This window comes from Oncorhynchus clarkii, chromosome 23, assembly GCF_045791955.1.
Source record: "Oncorhynchus clarkii lewisi isolate Uvic-CL-2024 chromosome 23, UVic_Ocla_1.0, whole genome shotgun sequence".
NCBI classification, from domain to species: Eukaryota; Metazoa; Chordata; class Actinopteri; order Salmoniformes; family Salmonidae; genus Oncorhynchus; species Oncorhynchus clarkii.
The window spans coordinates 30,712,501-30,730,000 of record NC_092169.1 but is presented as its reverse complement, the minus strand read 5'-3'; the positions used below and the strand labels follow the sequence as shown (position 1 = coordinate 30,730,000).

Here is a 17,500-nt window from a genome sequence, read left to right as displayed (position 1 = left end):
CTCTCCAATAGGGCCATGGGACTGGACTATGGGCTACATCCCAAATGGCAGCCTACTCCCTATATAGGGCTCATATGGCTGAAAAGTAGTGCACTATATAGGGAATAGGGTGCCATTTGAGACTACCATAGTGTGCTACAGCTTACTGTCTGTCTCTCTGTTCCATCTCCAGTGTTGTTTACCAGGACGGCTTCTATGGTGCAGAAATATACGTAAGTGATTCTACTTATTTCCACTCTTTCCCCCCTTCTGTTTCTGTCTTTCTCCTCATCTCCTTCTTGTTGTGTTGATCGGGCCCTTTCCTTATCTGCCAAGCCGCCTGACTGGTGAATTTAAACCCTTCTGGGCATCAAGTGGTGTAAAGTACTTAAGTCAAATTACTTTAAAGTACTACTTAAGTAGTTTTTTGGGGTATCTGTACTTTACTTTAGTTTTATATTTTGGACAACTTTTACTTCACTACATTCCTAAAGAAAATAATGTACCTTTTACTCCATACATTTTCCCTGACACCCACAAGTACTTGTTACATTTTGAATGCTTAGCAGGACAAGAAAATGGGCCAAATCCCACAGTTATTAAGAGAACATCCCTGGTCATCCCTTCTGCCTCTGATCTGGTGGACTCACTAAACACAAATGCTTCGTTTGTAAATTATGTCTGATTCTTTGGAGAAGTGTTTGTGTATGTTTGTCTGTGTGTGTGTGTGTGTGTGTGTGTGTGTGTGTGTGTGTGTGTGTGTGTGTGTGTTTGCATGTAAGCCAGTGTCTGAGTTTGTTTGCTAGTATGACTTCAGTTCAACAGTATTGCAGTTGATGTTCCTGTAATTGGAACACGGGCTGTTGAATGGTCAATTAGCCTGTATGTCAGGTGTCATGTCAGCTTGTACAGGTAATATGAATGGGCCCCGGGCTGTGGCTCTAAGTCATCAAATACACACACACACACACACACACACACACACACACACACACACACACACACACACACACACACACACACACACACACACACACATACACACACACAAATGCACATGCTCACACACAGACACACATTGTCCCCTCTCCATTGTTGAACACAGAAACAGCTCCCTCTGGCTCTGCTCCATAAGCCTCTCGCCCGCCCCACACATTAATTACACCCTCGTTAATCGCCATGGCGATACACACACACACACACAAACATGGCCCATCCCTCTCCATTCATTCACAATAATTGCTGAACTGGCATTTTTTTTCTCCCTCTCTCTCATAAATGTATTTGCAGTATTGTAGCACTACGCTGATTGTTGTGTTAGAGGGTTTATTAATGGAAGAAAATTACACCTTATTCAGTCAATGACTGTTTGATTGTGTACATCCCTATTGGCACACAATTCCGTATGTAGTGCACTACTTTTGACCAAGGTCCTATTGGTCCTGGTCAGCAGTAGTGCACCGCATTATATAGGGAACAAGGTGCCATTTGGCACGCAACCTCTGTGTATTATCAGTAACAGCGTGTTTTCTTCCTGTCTTCTTCACAGGGAGGTTATGCAGCATACAGATACGCCCAGCCAGCAGCCACGGCTGCAACCGCATACAGCGACAGGTAACACACACACACTGCCCCACTAACCTCAAACTTCCAGCCACTTACCCTCCAGAGGGCCAAGCCTCCGGTCTCAGTCTACCCAGGCACGGAGCTCTACTCCCTGGGTTGTGGGCCGTGGTGGGGTAGGTGTTGTTAGTGATTCACCCGGACCCTTGTGTTGTTAGATTCAGCCACTGACCCTCCAGGGCGATCCAGCCGCCAGTCTCAGTCAACCCAGTCTCGGAGCTCTCCTCCATGGGTTGGGAGGGTTGTGTGAGGGCGTTGGGAGAACTAGTCTAGGGGAGATTGAGCGTGTCAGGCCTGATAAAGGACGGTGGCATCGGGAGCCTGTAGGCCACAGATAATGTTAGATTTATCAGACAACGCAGGGGAATTATGAACAGAGGAGCAGAGCAGGTGAAGGGCTGGCTGTATCTCTCTCTCTGCTAGAGTTATTTCATTCTCTCCTTCTAATCGCCCTCTCTTTTTTCTCTCTTGCTCTGTCAATCATTTATTTCTCTATTTTTCTCCCTCTGACTGATCTCTTTTTTCTGTGTCATCTTCTCATCTCTCTTTCTGTTCTCTCTCTTCTTATTTTCTTTCTCTTCTTTTTTAAAAAGAAGTGATTTAAAGTGAGTCAGTCAGTTCACTGAGGGGTGGAGTGTTATTTATTGTTGGCTAAGAGGGCTTAGAGGCAGTGGATCAGTGTGGAACTGAGAGAATTGTTGCCTCTGCTTCCCCAGGGAGCTCTTTCACACAAACACATAGCCATGTCCTGTCTGCTTAAGTCTCCACAGCCAATCAGCTGCTATGTTCTTGAGTGGTGCATGTCAACAGAAAGGACATGACAGCATAGTGGTAACATTACCTCTTTACTACGCTCTAAAATGCTGGGTTAAAAACAACCCCATTTGGGTTCTTTAGTAACTCAGCGCTGGGTAAATATTGGTTTATTTTGAACCCACCAGTTGAGTTGCGTGAATAACCCAACAAATTGGGTTGTTGGGAGTACCCAAGCATGGATAGAATTAACCATCAGTTGGGTATTTTTTGCTCTCATGCTGGGTTTGAACTCTGGGTATTTTTTTAAAATGTAATCCTTAGTTTATTAGGGGTGTGGCTTTCAACTAGATCTAATTGGCCACCCGTAAGAGTAAATGTAATTCCTGTTCATTATCTTAAGTTTACATACTGCAAATGTTTCTGTAATATTATAATTTATTACAAATTATAGCTCTCTTTATTGCAAATTATAATGAGGTAAACCACCTTATTGTGTCCAAACAATAGGATTTACATAGGTGTTAAGGGAACTCGGGTTCACGAGTGGCACAGCGGTACAGACCCGGGTTCGATCCTGGGCTGCATCACAACCTGCCATGATCAGGAGTCCCTTCAGGTGGCACACAATTGGCCAAGTGTTGTCCGAGTTAGGGGAGGGTTTGGCCGGGGGGGCTTTACAAGTAGGCAGTCACTGTAAATAAGAATTTGTTCTTAACTGACTTGCCTAGTTAAATACAGTGCCTTGCGAAAGTATTCGGCCCCCTTGAACTTTGCGACCTTTTGCCACATTTCAGGCTTCAAACATAAAGATATAAAACTGTATTTTTTTGTGAAGAATCAACAACAAGTGAGACACAATCATGAAGTGGAACGACATTTATTGGATATTTCAAACTTTTTTAACAAATCAAAAACTGAAAAATTGGGCGTGCAAAATTATTCAGCCCCCTTAAGTTAATACTTTGTAGCGCCACCTTTTGCTGCGATTACAGCTGTAAGTCGCTTGGGGTATTTCTCTATCAGTTTTGCACATCGAGAGACTGAATTTTTTTCCCATTCCTCCTTGCAAAACAGCTCGAGCTCAGTGAGGTTGGATGGAGAGCATTTGTGAACAGCAGTTTTCAGTTCTTTCCACAGATTCTCGATTGGATTCAGGTCTGGACTTTGACTTGGCCATTCTAACACCTGGATATGTTTATTTTTGAACCATTCCATTGTAGATTTTGCTTTATGTTTTGGATCATTGTCTTGTTGGAAGACAAATCTCCGTCCCAGTCTCAGGTCTTTTGCAGACTCCATCAGGTTTTCTTCCAGAATGGTCCTGTATTTGGCTCCATCCATCTTCCCATCAATTTTAACCATCTTCCCTGTCCCTGCTGAAGAAAAGCAGGCCCAAACCATGATGCTGCCACCACCATGTTTGACAGTGGGGATGGTGTGTTCCGCTGTGTTGCTTTTACGCCAAACATAACGTTTTGCATTGTTGCCAAAAAGTTCAATTTTGGTTTCATCTGACCAGAGCACCTTCTTCCACATGTTTGGTGTGTCTCCCAGGTGGCTTGTGGCAAACTTTAAACGACACTTTTTATGGATATCTTTAAGAAATGGCTTTCTTCTTGCCACTCTTCCATAAAGGCCAGATTTGTGCAATATATGACTGATTGTTGTCCTATGGACAGAGTCTCCCACCTCAGCTGTAGATCTCTGCAGTTCATCCAGAGTGATCATGGGCCTCTTGGCTGCATCTCTGATCAGTCTTCTCCTTGTATGAGCTGAAAGTTTAGAGCAGGGGTGTCAAAGTCAAATGGACGGAGGGCCAAATAAAAAAATCAGCTACAAGACGAGGGCCGGACTGTTCGAATGTTCATTGAAAAATTTTTAAATGACGCATATAGTCTAGTGAACCTAATTGAACCTACTGAAAACCTAACAAATATATTACAATATGATCAGATAAATAAAGCAATATTTTCTTATGGCTCTGTCAGTAATCTTTAATTTTCAACAGACACAAAAGACAAATTTCCTTTATATAAATATCCCCATAACATGAACATTAAATGAAAGAAACCGGTATTCAAGGCACCATCAGTAGACTATATTTTCTATTTTAGCAAAAGTGGGCTAAATTTACTTCAAAGAAAAAACAATAATAGCAATTTTCTATCATCCACTCAACTGAAATATTTTTAAAATATAATTGGATTGAAATACAAAAAAATAAAGTGCAAAAATCTATTAATCAAAAACAACACTTTGTTTAAGGAGAAGTAACATGCAGTGAAAACAAATATTAAATTTTAACTTTTAAACTTGAACTGAGTAAAAACTCTAAATATGTGATTGCACAGTAATGTTCACTTGTTTGAGGTTGAGGGTGATACTTGGTGGTGTCCCATCTTTTCCACAAGTTCATCAATGTTCGGGGTAAGGCTCTGAGCTGAAGAAATCCTCAGAATTGAGTGGAGGTGTTCAGCAGTAAGTCGACTTCTGTGTGATGTTTTGTTCAGGTTCATCAAAGAAAACAGTTGTTCACACAGGTATGTGCTGCCAAACATAGACAACGTTTGAGCAGCCTGGATGCGCAGCTGGGGCATTGTGCCGGGGAGGAAACGGGCGAACTCCGCAGCACCCACTGCCGCATATTTTGCCCTCAGTGCATCATTGCATTGGAGGTCAATCAACTCCATTTGGAGGTTTGGTGGTGAGCTTTCCACGTCAACAGCAAATGGGTTACCGAGCAGTTCCAACCTGCTTTTTTGTGCTTCAAAGTCAGCAAATCGGCGTCGAAAGTCAGCGGCAAGCATACCTATTTTATCAGCCAACTGTGTGCTCGGGAACGCACTGGTAGAGAGCTTCTCTTTCATGGTCTGGCAGCTGGGAAAGTGGCTCAAATTTTCTTTCCGCATCTGCGTCTCCCACAGAGTCAGTTTGGTTTTAAATGCCTTCACTGTACTGTACATATCAGAGATGACACGATCCCGACCCTGCAGCTGCAAGTTTATTGCATTCAGATGACTCGTAATGTCACACAGAAAAGCCATTTCACACAGAAACATTTCGTCTCGGAGTTGTGTTGTGTCTTTCCCTTTGCTGTCCAAGAACAGACAAATCTCCTCACGAAGCTCGAAACATCTTTGAAGCACCTTTCCCTGGCTTAGCCATCGCACCTCTGTGTGATAAGGCAAATCACCATGCTCCGTTTCTAACTCCGTCAGAAATGCCTTGAACTGGCGGTGATTCAAACCTTTGGCTCTGATAAAGTTAACTGTGCGCGTGATGATGCTCATTACATGCTCCATTTTCAAGGCTTTACCGCACAACGCTTCCTGGTGTATGATACAATGATAAGCTGTCAGCTCACCTGTCGCGTTTTCCTCTTGCATCTTTTCCCGTATCTTCGCCACCAGTCCGCTCCTGTGTCCACACATCGCAGGTGCTCCGTCGGTTGTCAAACCCACAAGTTTTTCCCAAGGCAGCTCCATCTCATTTACACATCTTGACACCTCTTCATACAAATCATGCCCCGTAGTTGTGCCATGCATAGGACGTAAAGCCAAAAACTCCTCTGTCACGCTTAGGTTGGAGTCCACTCCGCGGATGAAAATTGACAACTGGGCAATGTCAGAAATGTCGGTGCTCTCATCCACAGCCAAGGAATATGCAATAAAATCTTTTCCCTTTTTCACAAGCTGCTCTTTTAGATTGATGGACAACTGGTCTACTCTCTCGGCAATGGTGTTTCTGCTCAGACTCACATTTAAAAAGAGTTGCCTTTTTTCTGGGCAAACTTCGTCACAAACTTTAATCATGCAGTTTTTGATGAAATCCCCCTCCGTAAATGGCCGGGCTGATTTAGCGATCTCTTCTGCCAAAATAAAACTGGCCTTGACAGCAGCCTGGCCTTGTGATTTGGCTTTTTTGAACAGAGCCTGTCGAGATTTGAGGCCTCGTTTTAATTCCTCTGCCTTTTGTAGCCTTTGTTCCATGTCCATATTCTTGTTTTTGTCCGCGTGTTTCGTTTCATAATGTCGTCTCAGATTATACTCTTTCAGTACCGCCACACTTTCTCCACACAGAAGACACACAGGTTTTCCAGCTACCTTCGTGAACATATACTCCGACTCCCACCTTGTTTGAAACCCCCGGTTCTCAGTATCCACCTTCCGTTTTGCCATTTTTGATGGGTATCTGAAAGTTAATTTTACTGTGATGCTGACGACTGCTGTGCCAATAAATATTGAAATGAAGCAGCCTACTGCTCGGTGCGTCACCTTTGCATTGTGGGAAATGTAGTATTGGTGCGTGTAAAAGATCTGCGGGCTGCCGGCTTGCTGCGGGCCGGTTCTAATAATAAATCAAGATCATCCCAGGGGCCGTAAAAAACCTTCTTGCGGGCCGGATGTGGCCCGCGGGCCTTGACTCTGACATATGTGGTTTAGAGGGACGGCCAGGTCTTGGTAGATTTGCAGTGGTCTGATACTCCTTCCATTTCAATATTATCGTTTGCACAGTGCTCCTTGGGATGTTTAAAGCTTGGGAAATCTTTTTGTATCCAAATCCGGCTTTAAACTTCTTCACAACAGTATCTCGGACCTGGCTGGTGTGTTCCTTGTTCTTCATGATGCTCTCTGCGCTTTTAACGGACCTCTGAGACTATCACAGTGCAGGTGCATTTATACGGAGACTTGATTACACACAGGTGGATTGTATTTATCATCATTAGTCATTTAGGTCAACATTGGATCATTCAGAGATCCTCACTGAACTTCTGGAGAGAGTTTGCTGCACTGAAAGTAAAGGGGCTGAATAATTTTGCACGGCCAATTTTTCAGTTTTTGATTTGTTAAAAAAGTTTGAAATATCCAATAAATGTCGTTCCACTTCATGATTGTGTCCCACTTGTTGTTGATTCTTCACAGAAAAATACAGTTTTATATCTTTATGTTTGAAGCCTGGAATGTGGCAAAAGGTCGCAAAGTTCAAGGGGTGCCGAATACTTTCGCAAGGCACTGTAAATAAAATACACTTCTGTAAGCCTCATTGAATTTAAAGAAATGTCAATGTTTAACCGTAACATGTGGAAACTATACAACAGAACAGATGACCAAGAATGACATTTACTCTTAACAGGTGGTCAAAAATAATCTGAATGCCACGCCCCTACTAAACTATAACTCCAGTCTTCTGATCTGACCCGCTGGATCATATGTCAATAACCCAGCATCAATAACCCAGCATCAATAACCCAGCACCAATAACCCAGCATCATTAACCCAGCATCAATAACCCAGCATCAATAACCCAGCACCAATAACCCAGCATCAATAACCCAGCACCAATAACCCAGCACCAATAACCCAGCATCAATAACCCAGCACCAATAACCCAGCACCAATAACCCAGCATCATTAACCCAGCATCAATAACCCAGCATCAATAACCCAGCATCAATAACCCAGCACCAATAACCCAGAATCAATAACCCAGCATCAATAACCCAGCACCAATAACCCAGCATCATTAACCCAGCATCAATAACCCAGCATCATTAACCCAGCATCAATAACCCAGCACCAATAACCCAGCACCAATAACCCAGCATCAATAACCCAGCGTCATTAACCCAGCATCAATAACCCAGCATCATTAACCCAGCATCATTATCCCAGCATCAATAACCCAGCATCAATAACCCAGCGTCAATAACCCAGCGTCAATAACCCAGAATCAATAACCCAGCACCAATAACCCAGCATCATTAACCCAGCATCAATAACCCAGCATCATTAACCCAGCACCAATAACCCAGCATCAATAACCCAGCACCAATAACCCAGCATCAATAACCCAGCACCAATAACCCAGCATCAATAACCCAGCACCAATAACCCAGCACCAATAACCCAGCATCAATAACCCAGCACCAATAACCCAGCACCAATAACCCAGCATCATTAACCCAGCATCAATAACCCAGCATCAATAACCCAGCATCAATAACCCAGCACCAATAACCCAGAATCAATAACCCAGCATCAATAACCCAGCACCAATAACCCAGCATCATTAACCCAGCATCAATAACCCAGCATCATTAACCCAGCATCAATAACCCAGCACCAATAACCCAGCACCAATAACCCAGCATCAATAACCCAGCATCATTAACCCAGCATCAATAACCCAGCATCATTAACCCAGCATCATTAACCCAGCATCAATAACCCAGCGTCAATAACCCAGCGTCAATAACCCAGCACCAATAACCCAGCGTCAATAACCCAGCGTCAATAACCCAGCGCCAATAACCCAGCGTCAATAACCCAGCGCCAATAACCCAGCACCAATAACCCAGCGTCAATAACCCAGCACCAATAACCCAGCGTCAATAACCCAGCGTCAATAACCCAGCACCAATAACCCAGCGTCAATAACCCAGCACCAATAACCCAGCACCAATAACCCAGCACCAATAACCCAGTAGTTTTTAAAGGAAACAACCCAACTAAGTGACCCAATGCCTCTAACCCAGCAGTTGGGTCAACCAAACAACCAACGTTTTTTTAGTGTAGTAACAGGGCGTGGATTCCTTTTCATCTATTTCCACCCCTCCTTCTTCATCCATCCATCTATTCACATCTCTTCCCCTGCATATTGACCACCTACCTTTCTTCATCCCATTCATCTACCTCTCCTTTCTTTCATCTCTTCTCTGCACTTCTTTGCAACTATGTCATGCTCCAACATTTCATTTTCCCACCATGCCATTATTACCTCCCTGCACCTCTGCTCCATCCCTCCTTTCATCCCCCATTTCATCCCTCCTATCTGCCATCCCTCTTTTCTCCTCTTCTCTCTGATAGGCCAACCCCTACAGGGCCTTATCTTTGCCCTCCAGACCTCCACTGGCATCTCTCGTTTTTGGAGGAGAGCAAACAAACAAGGGACTAGAGAGAGGGATGTAGAGGAGAGGAATAAATAAAGTGGTCGACGCGGCCCGGCTTGTCCCGTCTCAGAGAGAGAGAGAGAGGGATAGAGGGATGAAAGGAGGGAGGGAGGGAGGTAGGGATGGTGGGATTAGTTCTGAGCTAGTGCTGGTGAATAGACAGGGAATAAGCCTTCAGAGACAGGAGCTGAGAACAGGAAAAGGGCAGGGATGACCCTAGACCAGACGGTCTATTTCTCTCTCTTTTTTTTTCTAGTCACTCTCTCTTGCTTCCAGTTTCTTTCTATCAACCTCACTCTATCTCTTCCTCTCTATTGGACCCTGTATTTGTCTATGTCTCTGCCAATATCCCCCTCTTTCTGCTATCTTTCTGCTTCATATACTCTGTCCTCTAGTCTCGGGTCAAATTTTTCTACATCTATCACCCTTTTTTACTTTTCATCTCCCTCTATCCCTTTTTCTTCCTCATACATAACTCCTTTTCTCTGTCTCCTCCCTCTGTCTATCTAACTGGTTTTACATTCATTACTACCCTCTATCCTCCCTCCCTCCCTCCCATCTCTCCATCCATCCCTACCTCCCTCCCTCTATCCCTCCTCCCATCCCTCCCTCCTCCCATCCCTCCCTTCCTCCCTCTTCTCACCCCTCCCCTTCTCCCTCCACCCCTCCCTCCCTCCACCCATCCTTCTATCCCTCCTCCCCTCCCCATCCCTCATCCCATCCCTCCCTCCTTCCCTCCACCCATCCTTCTATCCCTCCTCCCCTCCCTCCCTCCCATCGCTCCCTCCCTCCCTCCTCCAATCCCTCCCTTCCTCCCTCTTCTCACTCCTCCCTCCCTTCACCCCTCCCTCCCTCCACCCATCCTTCTATCCATCCTCCCCTCCCTCCCTCCCATCGCTCCCTCCCTCCCTCCTCCCATCCCTCCCTCTTCTCACCCCTCCCTCCCTTCACTCCTCCCTCCACCCCTCCACACCTCCACCCATCCTTCTATCCCTCCTCCCCTCCCTCCCATCCCTCCCTCCCTCCACCCATCCCTCCCTCCCTCCCTCCATCAGAAGATAAAACACTCCCTCCTCTTTCTCATAAATTGAAACGGGTAAAACAAATCATTGCAATCACACACTCTCACCTTTACGACGTACATTTATAGCGAGACATCGATTGCATTTCCATCCCATAGGGCTGTCTGTAACGTGACTGAGAGGGGAAATGATTATAGATCTAGTCTCCGGACCCCAGTTAAAATCGACGACCCAGAGCGTTAGTGTCTCATTGTGGACCGGTTTGACACTACTTATCTGTTATCAAAACTCTTAAGGGACGTTATTCAATCAAACCGGAAGTGCAGATGATTCTTATTTGAGGTTAGGTCCGTTAGGAGAAACAATTCCCAATACTGAATTTGAATGAATATCTGATTTTGTCTAACACGATAAAAGTTATGTAATTGATAAAAATGAATCCTGAACACACTTAAGCTAAGACACGTTGTAAGACAAGGGTGTGGTCTCTCTCTCTCCTCTCTCCTCTCTCCCATACAGTTACGGGAGAGTCTATGCAACAGCAGACCCATATCACCACACGATTGGTCCTGCGGCCACGTACAGTGTGGGTACTATGGTGAGTCCTCTGTCCTCTTCAGCTATTTTGACCACTGCTTACTAGAACGTATTCATATTTAATACTAAGGCGTCATCCAGAATGGCACCCTATTCCATATTGGCCCTGATCAAAAGTAGTGCACTCTATAGAGGATAGGGTGCATTTGAGATGCAGACTAGTAGTCCGAGCGCTATAGAAAGTGTTTGGGCTCTTTTAAAGATACATGATATAACTACAATGTATGATAAATGTAATATATTCATTATGTACAGATTCATATAAATGAAAATAGAATGGACACTTGTGAGGAGAATTGAATTGTGATTTTTCAATGTGAGATTTAAAGCTGACTTGTTGCCACTTCAGTAAATGAACCAGACACATTGTTGTCTTATTCTCTAACCCCTTTCAATTTTAATTGGCCTGAATCTCTTTGAAATTGAAATGAGACCTGTACATCCTCCACTATCAGTGGAGTCTCCCAAATTTCCACAGGAAGAAATAGTCAATTGGTTAATGTTTGTTTTTAGCTAGCTTTTGCAGCTAACATCAAAGATGAAAAAATATCTTGCAGATAAAAAAAGAGAGCCCCCCCCCCCCAAAAAGAGAAAATAAAATAAAAAGCCATTTGTTTTCGTTCCCGGGTGTGGATAAGGACTTCCTCCAGAGATGAACGACCATTAAGTGCATGCAGTGGCGTGCCATGAGAGATTAAAGGAAGAAAGAAGAAATATATAAAGAGAGAAGAAAAATGACACCCAGCTCCCCTTAGCTCTGTTGGAGAAGCTGATTGGATGAGAGGTCTTGCCTTAGACAGATGTGCAGGGTGTTGTGTGCAGACACGCGCGAGATGCCGGAAAGCGCACCCCCCCCCCCCCCCCGCCCCGTTCCTTCCCCCTTCTCCCTTACCGAGCGACCCCCCCCCCCTCTCGTGCAGCTGCTAGCTAAAAGCTTTCATTAATTATTCGACTCATTTTTTTCCTATTCATTTACTTAATTAAAACTGTGGCCTGTGTTTTTTTATTCCCTTATTCCTTTTCTTCTCTTTTTTCTCAAAATGTTCCTCCCTTTTTCCTAACTATACGTACACTGCAGATGTTTTACCACCACCACGCCCAAACAAACCAAACTGTTATCCATACACCTACAGTAAAAACCACAGAATGTTAGGAGAAAGATGGATAGGCTGAATGGGAATAGAAGAGGGTGGGGTACAGTATCAATCTGGGCCAAACACTAAGGCGGAACAACAAGTGACAAGATGGCTAAATGCCATCTTGTAGAATCACTGAACAAGAACAAACATTTACTAAAAGAGAGAGCGAGACTGAGAAGGAGAGAAATATTTCATCATATCTAATGATGTTTGATGAGTAGTTCCTGGGTTAAGAGTCTTGTTAATGAGGTCCAGGGATGTAAGAGCAGAGCTAGCTGCTTTCCTCTGCAGTTGGGCTGGAGAAGATATGAGAGGAGAAGATAGGAGAGGCAGATAATCATCTATGCCACTTTTAATGAGGGGCTCTGGGCAGCGGGACAGATTTAGGCAACCATGTCTGTACTAGGATACTTGTATAACCTGCTTGGGGGCAGAGAGAGGGGTGGCGGCAGAGGAGCGGGAGAGGGGTAGAGGAGGGTAGGCAAGGAGGCAGGGGGGCAGAGAGAGGGGCGGGGACAAAGAGAGGGGCAGGGGCAGAGAGAGGGAGGCAGAGTGAGGGGTGCATGTTGTGTATAAATCGTGATCTGGACATGAAAGAGAATTAGCTACTGTATATCTGATTCAATGACCTATTTAGAATTTGTAGTTTTGATTGAAGTTTCTAGTTTTGATTGAAGAGTCAAACTTTAGAGAATTTAGTCACTGCTTAGTAAGAATCTTACGACCAATCACTTTTCAACTCCTTCCATTCCTTTCTCACAAACATAACGCCACATTCATACGCACGCACACAAACATAACGCCACATTCATACGCACGCACGCACACAAACACATTAACGTCTCCAGTACTCATCTCCTCTCAATTTCCACCAACACTCCAACCTTTGCAACAAAATAAAAAAAGTAAAAAGGGAAGAAAGTTTTGAGGGAAAAAGGAAACAGAAGCCAATATAATATTCTATAAACCAAGCTTCCTATACTGAATACTGATTGGAGCTTTTTTCATCTTTGATGTTGCAGGCTAGCCTATACAGAGGAGGTTGCAGTCGCTTCACTCCCTACTAGAGAGAGAGAGAGGGACAAACGCCTCCCTCCTTCTGCCCCCCAGCAAAACAAACTAACAAACAAACAAAAACAACTATCAAACTAAACTCATACTTCCTGGTGGAAAACAAAAACAACTATCAAACTCAGCTCATACTTCCTGGTGGAAAACAAAAACAACTATCAAACTCAGCTCATACTTCCTATTGGAAAACAAAAACAACTATCAAACTCAACTCATACTTCCTATTGGAAAACAAAAACAACTATCAAACTCAGCTCATACTTCCTATTGGAAAACAAAAACAACTATCAAACTCAGCTCATACTTCCTGTTGGAAAACAAAAACAACTATCAAACTCAGCTCATACTTCCTATTGGAAAACAAAAACAACTATCAAACTCAGCTCATACTTCCTATTGGAAAACAAAAACAACTATCAAACTCAGCTCATACTTCCTGTTGGAAAACAAAAACAACTATCAAACTCAGCTCATACTTCCTATTGGAAAACAAAAACAACTATCAAACTCAGCTTATACTTCCTGTTGGAAAACAAAAACAACTATCAAACTCAGCTCATACTTCCTGTTGGAAAACAAAAACAACTATCAAACTCAGCTCATACTTCCTATTGGAAAACAAAAACAACTATCAAACTCAGCTCATACTTCCTATTGGAAAACAAAAACAACTATCAAACTCAGCTCATACTTCCTATTGGAAAACAAAAACAACTATCAAACTCAGCTCATACTTCCTGTTGGAAAACAAAAACAACTATCAAACTCAGCTCATACTTCCTATTGGAAAACAAAAACAACTATCAAACTCAGCTCATACTTCCTATTGGAAAACAAAAACAACTATCAAACTCAGCTCATACTTCCTATTGGAAAACAAAAACAACTATCAAACTCAGCTCATACTTCCTATTGGAAAACAAAAACTAGAACAAAACACTTCCAGCTCCAAAAAACACATGAACCCCTGGTCAAGAATCTCTCAAATTGATGTCTAATTTTAAGAGTTTTATTTGACTATATGCATTGTCTTTCATCGCTGTATTGTAAATGATGCTATTTTGAATTTCTTGTATTTCTCTGGGTTGAGATTGATGGTTTATTGAATGTAAGAAAGCACATAGTGAGAGAGAGAGAGAGAAATTGGAGATGAGGGAATACATGTAGGTCTCTCGCTTTTCTCTCTCTTCAATAAATGTTAAAATATTGTCATTAATTGAACACTTTCTCATTGACAATAGTATTTCATGGTGCGGTTTGCTGCCTCTGTATAATGTGAGTCATACAGAGGGAATTCACCAACAAACAGAAAATGCTGCCGCTGTATTTTCCTCTCTTTAAGTGTGTGCTCTCAAACTCGGCTCCTGTGGGATGTGTCTGTGATTGCGGGTTTTAATTCCAACCCATTTTCTGTACCCTTATTGTTTCAATTAGTCATTTTCCCAATATACATTAAGCCCGCTAATGGTCAGCAATTCCAGTTTAAGCAACAAATTTCAAACTGGGTTTTATTAAGTAAGTAAATGGTACAGCCGGCCTATTTCATTCCCTTAAGGGTATTGGCTGGACCCAAAGCCTACAGAACAGACCCATAATAACAAGCCTTTAGTTTGTAGACCTGAGACTTCTTAGGCTAATGAGAGAAACAGAAACTCACTCAGCTGGGTGGTTGTCTCTAGCTCAGTTGATAGATTATGGTGCTTGCAACCTCAGGATAGTGGGTTTGACACCCATGTGTAAAGAAATGTATGCACTCATGACTGTAAGTTGCTTTGGATAAAAGCATCTGTTAAATGGCTTGTATTATATATCAAGAGAAGTTTGAGCTGCAACAAAATGGCTGACAGGAAGTAGTATTGTAGAACTCTGCGCAGGAGGAAGTGATGTATGGTAGTGGAGTGGAGGAGAGCCAGAGACAGAAGAGAAAGCAAGACACTCGACTTGCTAATTTCTTCTGATAGGGGCAGGGCCACTCTGGCCTACTTATCGCCCCCACCCACGGAGGCGGTGCCCCAGAGCGAGACATCACACTGGCAAAAAAATGTTGGTCGAGCGGATCAGACAGGGCAGGTGGGGTGAGTGGGGAGGGGACACTAAGTAGACCAGAGCCAGCTGTACCCGTTCTCGCTTGAGCATGCCAGATATTATGGAGGAAAGCATGCTCACGGGAGAGAGGGGATGCCCACTTAAACAGACAGGAACCTTGACAAAAAAAATTCAATGGTTAACGGCCTGAGTAAACTATCTTATTTAACCACCATCTTTGGGAGAGCTATGGCAGCCATTGCTGTGTGGCCTGGGCAGCAGCAGCATTGTGTCAGAGAGAGAGCATTGATTGTGGCACTGAGCCAGAGGCAGAAAGTATCCCATCTCCACAGAATGGCTTTAAAGGTACAGCACTCTAACTTTGCGTGCACCTTGAGAAAGCTAGGCAAATTGCAACGCATTGTTTCCACACACAAACGGAAATTGAGCGTACATTTTTTTGCAACCAGCAATCAGAACGATTTATATATGTTTGACCCTTGCCCCAATCTGCCATTGTTGGTTGTGCTCGAGAAGGAGATGACCACGCCTCTGAGTGACACTGATGGAAGAGAGGGAGGCTTCCCAGCAGAAGCCAGACCGTATTTTGTTGTCAAATAGAAAGGCTGCATTTTCAATGCAATTTGTATACACCAAAAATATTTTTTTAGGTGGAAAAAAAGTTTTTTTCCACTATTACTGCAGATATATTATGGCCATTTTCTGAAATTACAATGCAAAAATATGACATCATGTTCTGTTAAAGCGGAACACAGCGTTTCTTTTACACAATGACACTTTGTATGGTTTCCGTTTTCCTCTACCAAATAAGCTACAGTATCTACTAAATAAGCAATAATACTTCATGTTGATATTGCTGTGCATTCTTTCATTGGTCAGTTTTTATTTTCAGAAAGAGTCCTTAAATATCTCAAGTCATTCTTTTTCACCATGCCAAAATGAATAATTAACACTATTCAACAAAGAGGATGTTGAAGGGAAATGTTGATGGTTACTTGTGGTGTTATTAAAATGATAGATATATGATTTAAGAGGAGTGAAAGGGCCCTGAACTCTCTTCTTCACACTCATTTGTTTTTTAAAGCCTGCATGCAGTCTTTCTAGTGTCATTTTTAAATCATCACTGTATGTCTAATATATCACTGTATGTGTTTATTTCATTAAAATAACTCCAAATATATTTTTCATGATTTATTTACCTGATCCTCCTTTTGCTCAGTCTGATCATGTGGGCGTGTTGATACAAATGTAAATATATTGACATTCACAGCCCTGATTGGCGGAAAGGATCATCTAGACTAAAACCTGACCCACTTACCACCTTCAAAGTAGGAGCATACATATGCAAATAAAACATGACTGGTCATTGGTCAGAATAATCAGATCAGATTGTGATGTCATGATCTGGGTCAAAAACTCCATCCCACCTGAACAGGCTGAAATTCCAGGCATTTATATTTCCAAACAGCTTTTACACAAAAAGGGCATTATTATCATTTTCACAATTTCAGAGTGTTGAGTATAATAGAAATATAAAACCATTTCAAGTGGAAAATCACGTGGTTGACTGCACTGCTGCTTTAATGGATCAAAGTGTCTGTTTTTGTTGAGACTACCATGTCTCGTCCCCTGAGATTGGCTAGTGTTCTTTACTGGAATAATAACTACACTATAGGCTTGTACGATATGGAAGAGAGAAGAGCACAGGCAGATAGACACACATACTGTATTGATTAGGCCATTGAGTTGTTACCTTGCATGGTAGCATGCTGTGTTCCAGTCCCAGACACTGTCCCATATAGACAGTCTGATTACCGGAGACCTCGGGTGCATCCCAATTGAACTGAGCCTTTTGACCCTATGGGCCCTGGTCAAAAGTATGGCACTAGAAAGGGAATAGGGTGACATTTGGGACACACCCTTTAGGTGCATAGGTGGGAGGGCAGAGAGAGAGGGAGGTAGGTGCTTTTAGATTTGTGACTGACATTAGGAAGGATGTTAGGACTCCCATAGGAGAAGATGTTCAGTCTTACTGAGATAAAGTGGGAGGCGGGAGGGGAGTGTAAGAGACTCCCATGTAGCTGGTATCGATTGATCCCTATCTACCAGCATCAATCTTGGATCTACTGACAGTTAAGGGGGAAAAGGTTTGGGATGGGGAACGATTTGTGATGTTACACCTCACACACCTGACCAAGCTCAGGTCTGTGAGGGTATTGAGTGAAACTTCTCTCGCTTTCTCTCTCTCGCTCGCTCTCTCTTTCTCTCTCTCGCTCGCTCTCTCTTTGTCTCTCTCTCTCCATATCTCTCTCTCCATA

General features: G+C 43.2%; 1 protein-coding gene across 1 annotated transcript in view; it reads left to right on the top strand.

Moving 5' to 3' along the window:
• LOC139381353 (RNA binding protein fox-1 homolog 3-like) overlaps nt 1-17,500 on the top strand; it is a 753,561-nt gene that overhangs the window by 725,857 nt on the left and 10,204 nt on the right. The window contains exons 13-15 of the mRNA XM_071124817.1: nt 173-212; nt 1,529-1,593; nt 10,849-10,927. Of these exons, the coding sequence (XP_070980918.1) occupies nt 173-212; nt 1,529-1,593; nt 10,849-10,927 (184 nt within the window). The remainder of the gene's footprint in view (nt 1-172; nt 213-1,528; nt 1,594-10,848; nt 10,928-17,500) is intronic.